The following is a 7,757-nucleotide window of genomic DNA, read 5'->3' on the forward strand; positions in this document are numbered from 1 at the left end:
AGAAAAGGTTAACTACCGTGCAAATCATTTAGCTGGTAGAGCATAAACGAGTTGAAAACATGAATGGTTTGGAGCAATGTAATCGTTAGCCTGCAGCTGCTATTTTTATTGTTCATAGGCATCCTCGTATAAAGAAGTTCTTCCCGTAAGACTACAAATAAAACCAGTAGGCACAAGACAAAACTAACAGAACAAAAAACCAGAAGTGAAAAAAAATGAGGATGACTTTGCAGGATGAGCTCGCAGCTCTGGGTCAACCACCAAGCACGCACGCTTGGCAATAGCTCTGGGCTGCTCTAGTTCAATTTTAAGACAGTAGTCTGCCAAGCCATTCTTGGTGAACAACCTCACTTCACCCTGTGCAGACAACTTCAGAGGCCTGTTCTTTTCACGTGAAAAGTAACCACTGTTAGCAATCACAGCAAGAGCAAAAGGTCATTGAAATACTTCTCTATAAGATTCTGGACCTCACACACTCAGCGAGTCCTGGCTGCTTCCAGACATCTCAGGATAAAAACAATATTGCAATTCTTTCACACAACAAGCTCCAAGTCACACTGAAAATTATTCACGTAATAAATCAGAACACCAAACATCTACAGCCAGATTTTATTTGCATCCTGAAATCACTGTGCATTTTCCACGTGCTGTCACTAAGAGACATCAGTTTTGTATAAAATCTTGGGTTCGTGGTCTTGAGAGCTTGACAGAAGTTTGCTTGTACTACACAGGATGAGCGGAGCAGATTCACTTGCTGCAGCTTCTGTGGAGATTGAAGTCATTTAGGGATAATCAAAACTTATATGGTAGGATAATCTCATTTGCATGTTTTTAGAAACAAGAATGTTTTCACCAGTTTTTATAAATAAACGGTACGTAGCAACTATAGTTACATAAAAAGAGTTTTCCTTCTCACAGTACTTGCATTTTAGCTGTACTAAAATATCAGTATTTATAGTAATTTCAACTACCTATTTTCTAAAGGCTCTTCTACATTTTTTGAGTCTTTTTGCTTCCACAGGTTTCCAAGCACAATCCCTGTGAAGAGCAGAACTCCTACAGTACGATTTGAAGCAAATTTCTTCCAACAGTCTTCAGGTTTATCTATGTCCAAAGTGTAAATCTGCAAAAGCACAGCAGAACATACTAGCATTAGTATTCTACAGACTCATACATACTTGACATATCTCAAAAAGACACAAATAGGTCTGTAACTTGAAAAACTGAACCTCAAATGCTGAAGTCTACCCTCACCTCCGCAATAAACAGGAACAGTCTGTGCTTATGAATGATTTTTTTGCATAACTGGCTTCTACGTTTACTTGACAGATTTATTCCACATACAGCAGAAAAGTCAAGGATCGCAGATGAACATGAATTCCAGACCCTCTCAATGAAGGACTGTATAAACAGCCTGGATACTCTTGTTTCTGGTTTGATATTTAAAAATGTAAAAATACCTGGGCATGCAGATAAACCTTTTTAAGATTTTCCTCAGTAGGAAGCCACCTAATTTTTCAACGGGAAATTTAAATAGAATAAAAAGAACACACAAAACCTGCCGGCACGTTTACATCCCTGCTGCAAGGTGTTGCTCAGTGTTTCAGTTGAGACAAGGCACCACAGAGCCAGCAGTGAATCAGGCTACCTGGAATGCAGAGGAAGGTGCCCGGCCTTGCCTAGTCATACAGCACTGGTTTAGCCCGGTTGCTCTTAGCCGTGTCTGTTCAATTCTCGTGCGAAAAAGAACACCTGCAATGTCAGGTAGGAGCAAGGCTTGCCCAGCCTGGTGGCTGGCTGCTCTGAGTCACAACGCATAGGTGAAAAAAACCCCTCCTACAGCAGCAAGAGCAAAGTTAATGAAAAATATTCCCGGAAACAAAACTTGGTGCCAAAGTCTTGAGAAGGATGACAAGAGGAAGTGATGAGCAAAGGCATTAATAGAAAAGTACCCCCCAAAACCTTGCAATTCAGTCTCTGAAGAAATCAAAGCAGAACCTGTTCGACGAAAGGAAGCGAAAGCTTCCCTGGGAAATGTGTTCCTCTGCAACCTACAGCTGTACAGAGGCCACAGGGCTGGGTTCTAATCAAATAATCTGAAACACTGTTCACAAGCTTCTAAGACATGACGTTATCCACACCCTTGAAAACTTATCAACCACAGGAAACCGAAAACACTGAAGTGACAAGTAAAACTCAACAGTGGCCAAGCCATGAGATATATCTTCAGAAATGCAAAGCAAATAAAAGATGTTGTTTTCCTATTGGTGAGCTTCTTGAGTGAGATAGAAATCTGACATTTTCATGACCCAAATTCCTCTGTCTCGGGCCCAAATTCAATTAATTAAGGAAAACCTAACTCCCATGTGGCTTACTTAGCTTTCTAAACTCAGTTACGCACACGTTCAGAAATCCTGAACAAGGAGATAAGCACGAGAATGTTTAGGCAGAACTAATACTAAAATAATCACTCAGAAAGAAGCTACTCCATGGTAGACAGAACCATGCTGCCCTTGCGGCTTTGGCAAGCCATGCCACTGTTGTGCACTCTTCACCACCTGCATTCAACAGGTCTGCATTCTCATTTATAAAAACCCTCCCTGCGGGAAAGTAATTTCCCTTTGTGCCAAAACTACAACATAAGGCCTCTCCCACTGTAAATTATTATGTATTGGAACACAGTATTCTTTCCCTTCTGGATTTCCAGGCACAATTGCTATGAAAAGCAGTGGCTTTTCATCATTATCACAAGAATTCTCTTACTCAGAGATGCTTAATATCCACCCCCTGCATGAGCTCCCCCCATTAAAGTGTAACATAAGCCTAGAATGCTTTAAAAAACTTCACGTTAACCACAGACACAACTTCTCAGACTAGCAATGGGTTTGCTACTGGCAACGCACAAACCCCTTTGCTACCGCTCACCTAGCAAGATCAGCAATTCATTTTCATTTGTCACTACAAGACTGGGTGACGCAGGAGTTAGGATTCAGAAAGAACAGGGTAGCAAGATCCTGTGTGCTTCCTTTACTCACAAAGCTCATTTCTTTTTTTGTTATTCATTAAAATTTCTAAACTAATACAACTAAAAGACTGGACTGAATTGTTCTCTGCTATAAAAAGAAGTGTTAATCACCATAAAATTAAGAGTACTGACATCTGCTACAGGTGGTAGTGAACAAGCCACAGAAAATTGTGTTACACTGTCAGATCCCGGACCGAAGCTCCAGACCACAGTACAGAGTAATTATTTAGATGTAAAATTAGCCACCTCTGAGAGACAGAACACGCGACATTCATTTTAATATAGGTACTGTACTGCATGTTAGAAAAACCAGAAAAGCCTGCAGGTGCCCTTGATACTGCAGACCAGATAATCTCTTAAAGTAAATGAACAACCACCATATGCATCAGACAGGGCAAGAGCTGTATCAGAACAGTAAAAACGGCACATCTGTGCAGGGTATTGAGGTGGATCTAGCTGCAGCTGCTGCTGGAAGCGAGAAGAAAAACACTCCCTTGAGATCACAGCTTAACACGAGGTAGTTTTTTGTAAGGCACTGATTGAAAACCAGTGCTCTACAGTCTTGGACCACCGGAGGTCTCTTCAAACAAGAGGTCTGCAAAAGGTACTTATAAGATGACCTCAGTTCTCTTTACAGCAACTGGGGTTTTTAGGTAGCTGGCAAATTGATGTGGGTTGAAAAGCACTCTGATTTCTTATCAAGAACTCCCACATGGGAAAAATATAAATAAATCCATCAAACCTGGTGCGCTAGGTGAGCCCCAATGGCAGCCACAGCTGAGTAATAGGGGAAGGTCTGGTTACAATTCATTCCTGCCACGCACAGACTCAGGAGCATGGCAAGGCTGAAGCCACCGAGCCACTGTTTCGTGTCCTCCTTGAACTGTAATGCTGTTGACTTCACACCGATAACGATGTCATCCCTCTTATCCTGCGATGAAAGGATGAATCAGCGAAAGTCCACAATCCAGCTGCCACTTCATACGAGAAAAAAGAAGGGGGTGTGTGTGTGTCTTGCTTAAGGATCCAAGACCTTTTATTAAGAACCCAATTCAAGTGCATTTGTAAGTCCCTACATTAAAATCTAAATTAGCAGGTTGGTCCCTAGAGCTGTTTTAGCTGCCAAAAGCTAATACCAAGGTCAAAGTTATTTACACAACACAAAAGCATAAGCACACAAAGTGCATTACACTTCCAGCTCTCTACTGGATACATTTACCAGCAGCAATAAAAGGTACAAGGGCTGGGTTTGTTTGGTGCTGTTTCAGTGCAGTGGAAGGCGAAGAACCGCAACAGGTTACTACTGCTGTTTGACAAGAGGTTGTAGATGAAACACACAAACACACACAGATATCTGAAATTTCCCACTACCTGATGTGCGTAAATGGTATCATATACCAGCGTCCACATTACTCCGGCTAAGTACAAGGGCAAACACACAGCCCACTCACATGACCCTCTGACAGCAGACCAGCCAAGAAGGGCTCCCCAGTTAAATGTAAGTCCTAAAAACATAAAGAAAGAGAAGGAAAAATTAAAAAAAGGGAGAAAAGTTACAAGATGGCCTGGAGCAATCTAAATTACATGTATAGAATTAAACATTATTTGTTCCAGCATGTATCCTATCAGCGGCTTTTCGTACAATACTGGCAACTCTATTTTTCTACCACTTATTTTCAGGCAGATAATAAATACAAGTAATTTGACATTAAATACTCTGGACATACAAGGAGAAATATGTATATCCACAAATTTTTTCCCCAATTTAAATTATACTTCATTAGCATAGGGAAACATTTGCACAGAACTATTCCAGTGTACTCAAACAATGGGTCTGAAGTTAAAATGCTTAGATGTCAGTACAACTGACTGTAACAGAGTGCAGAGCAGCCAACTACAGTACTTCAAGGCTGACAATTTTGGTTGAAAAAGCTGAAGGCAGCTGAAATGTGAAGGCCAAGATACAAAGATATATTTTAGCAACTCTACCTGAAATTCAAGCACCACCTGTTTCTGCACAGGAGTTGTTTTAGAGGCTGAAGACTGAAACTCAGGACAAGTGCATGGTTAAGAAAGGTTTCAAGACAACCCTGAAACTAAAGCTGATTCTCAAATGACAAATACTTATTTTCTCCTTCCTTTCCTCGCTCTGTCAAAATGAGGCACTGTTTTAACAACAAAAAAAACCCCCAACCCCAAACCCACACATCAACATTTATATGTGTTATAAATTGTTTAGGAAGCTTCTGGCGTAACAGAACTTTGTAATGCATTGTTATTTTTATATAAAGTTATTAAAAAAAAAAAATCAGACTGCTGAAGTTCAATTACTAATTAAAAATATTTCCAGCTCACCCAAAACTAACTGTGGCCAATATGTTATTCTCTTCATCAGAGGGTAGGTGATCACAAGAGCCAAAGAGGCTGCTCCCAGAACGATACTGTAAAAAGTACTAAGAGGTTTATTGCTTGCCAGTCTAAAGATCACAAGATACAGTGCAGTGTTACAGGAGCTGTACGTAGTACTGAACTAATTCTTTCAAGTACAATCCCATGACTAATAACCTCCTCCCTCTGCCCCCAACACCTTTTCTGCTGATAAATCTCTGTGCTTAACTCCAGACCTGTAATAAAAATTCAAAAAACAAAAGGTAAATTATACATCACCTATAGTAATTCAGACACAGAAGCACACAAAGCGCCAAGCTAAGCTGTCCCCCAAGGAAAACAAAGGACTGAAAAATGGAGATATCTCCAGCTGCCAGGGGCCTACTTGCTGTCCTTGCAACCTAAAAATGGAAAGAATAATGTTAATACCAAATCCAACATAACACATTCCACTGTATCTTAAAACTAAAAGCCACACCATTGGCATATAAGCAGAAAAATAAACAGAAACAGGTCACAGAATATACGAGACGGGGTTGCTTCAATGATACAAACCTAGCATATCATCAGGGACATGAGCTGCATTTCTCAGCAGTGGCGTTTACAATGGGAGTGTGAAGGCTTTAAAAAGCCGAGCAGGAATATAGTGCCACTTGTGTGCAGTGAGGCTGATGAGAAACACTGCAGACACCTTGTGTATGAATTTCATTACCTTGAGGGCGGGGGGAGGAGGGCGGGGAAAATCAAGACTTAAAAAACTGTGAGCTAACTATCCCAATTTTGAGCATAACTACTGTGCTTAAATACTTTTAAGTGTTTACCACGTAAAAAAATGTAAAGATGCAGGGCTCCTCTAGCACATAGAGCCATGAAAGCACAATTAATTTAACCCTAGTCAGGATGCACTGGAGTTTAGAAACTCTGTCTGGAACAAGAAATCACACAAGGCAAACGGAAGGAAGAAAGAAATGTCAGAAAAAGGTTAAACTGAAACGTAGGGCGAGTTACTTGCCAAAGGTGACCACTGCCAAGAGAAAAAAAAGACACAAGTTGTGCATGTTGATGAAAATAGTGGTCTATTTGAAGAGATCTGAAAGCCAGCTTTGTACAGAATACTATGTATAAAGTGTTCTGCATCTGCTTTAATAACGTGAATTTAAGTAGACCCTTTGATTTGTTCCCCCTCCAACCAATCAGGTTATGTTAAACATCAAATGCTGCTTTTGCTGTTTAAACATGTGCTTAACATACCTGTGACCAATTCCACTGCACATGGTAACCAAACACGGGATGTTTCATTTAAAGGAGACATTTGCCAAATAATCAGTAACATGAAATCTAACAGACCAAACCACTATCACCAACACAAACCAACATCCTGCTATCGACCTGGCCTCTACTGCACTTGTTTTGAACATATATATGCTTTTAAGGTAAGAAAGAGCTGCGATGGGAATTTTCAAAACTTTACCTCTAACCACATCACATTGATGCATAGATTAATTAATTATACTGAAAATTCCATCTTACTAATCACACACCCCACCCTGTCAAATATTTTTAGCATATGTAGTTGTTAGTAACCCCCTAAACCATCCAAAGCTGCCACAAAACCTGTACTGATTTACTGCCTTTCCAAAACGCAAGAGTGCTGTAAGAAGAACTTCCCATATTGGATTGACTCATTATCCTGTCTCCTGACAGTGCCAAAACCTAAAACCAGGGGGACAATATAGGAAAAGAAAACAGGCCAAGCAAGCAGTGACGTACCACCAGTATAGTCTCCATGTTTCAACATCTGACACTGGGCACTGCCTTTTGCTTATTTCCCTTCTCTGAGCAAAAGGGAGATGAAAAACACAACATAGGATCATAGAATCACAGAATGGTTTGGGTTGGAAGGGACCTTAAAGACCATCTAGTTCCAACCCCCCTGCCATGGGCAGGGACACCCTCCACTAGACCAGGTTGCTCAAAGCCTCATCCAGCCTGGCCTTGAACACTTCCAGTTATGGGGCATCCACAATTCCACTGTTTCTAGGAGGAAACTCAGACAAATTAATTGCACGCATCTCAGACAGAAACCTGGAGGAATTTCCGAGGCTGTAGCTCTCTGCCTGTACTCGGGAAGGAATCGCCGGTGATGCGGGCGATGAGCAGACACGCACTTGGTCAGTTAACAGCGATTCGCCTCCCAAGCCTTTGCAAGCCCCCGCGGGTTTCTCTACCTTTCTGTCATAGTCGCGGTCCCACATGTCGTTGATGGTGCAGCCGGCCCCGCGCATGAACACCGCTCCGACGCCGAAGAGGGACAGCAGGTGCCAGTCGGGGAGGCAGCCGGGCT

General features: G+C 41.4%; 1 protein-coding gene across 1 annotated transcript; it reads right to left on the bottom strand.

Annotated features, from left to right (window-relative positions):
- Window positions 1–897: 897 nt before the first annotated feature.
- Window positions 898–7,749, bottom strand: COQ2 (coenzyme Q2 4-hydroxybenzoate polyprenyltransferase; the record flags this gene model as incomplete). Its single annotated transcript, XM_010159364.1, has 6 exons — window positions 898–1,123; window positions 3,768–3,956; window positions 4,397–4,530; window positions 5,381–5,466; window positions 5,693–5,814; window positions 7,642–7,749. Coding segments are annotated over 6 exons (795 nt in total), but the record flags the coding sequence as incomplete, so codon positions are not given.
- Window positions 7,750–7,757: the final 8 nt, after the last annotated feature.

The sequence above is a fragment of the Eurypyga helias genome, unplaced genomic scaffold, assembly GCF_000690775.1.
Source record: "Eurypyga helias isolate BGI_N326 unplaced genomic scaffold, ASM69077v1 Scaffold26059, whole genome shotgun sequence".
NCBI lineage: Eukaryota > Metazoa > Chordata > Aves > Eurypygiformes > Eurypygidae > Eurypyga > Eurypyga helias.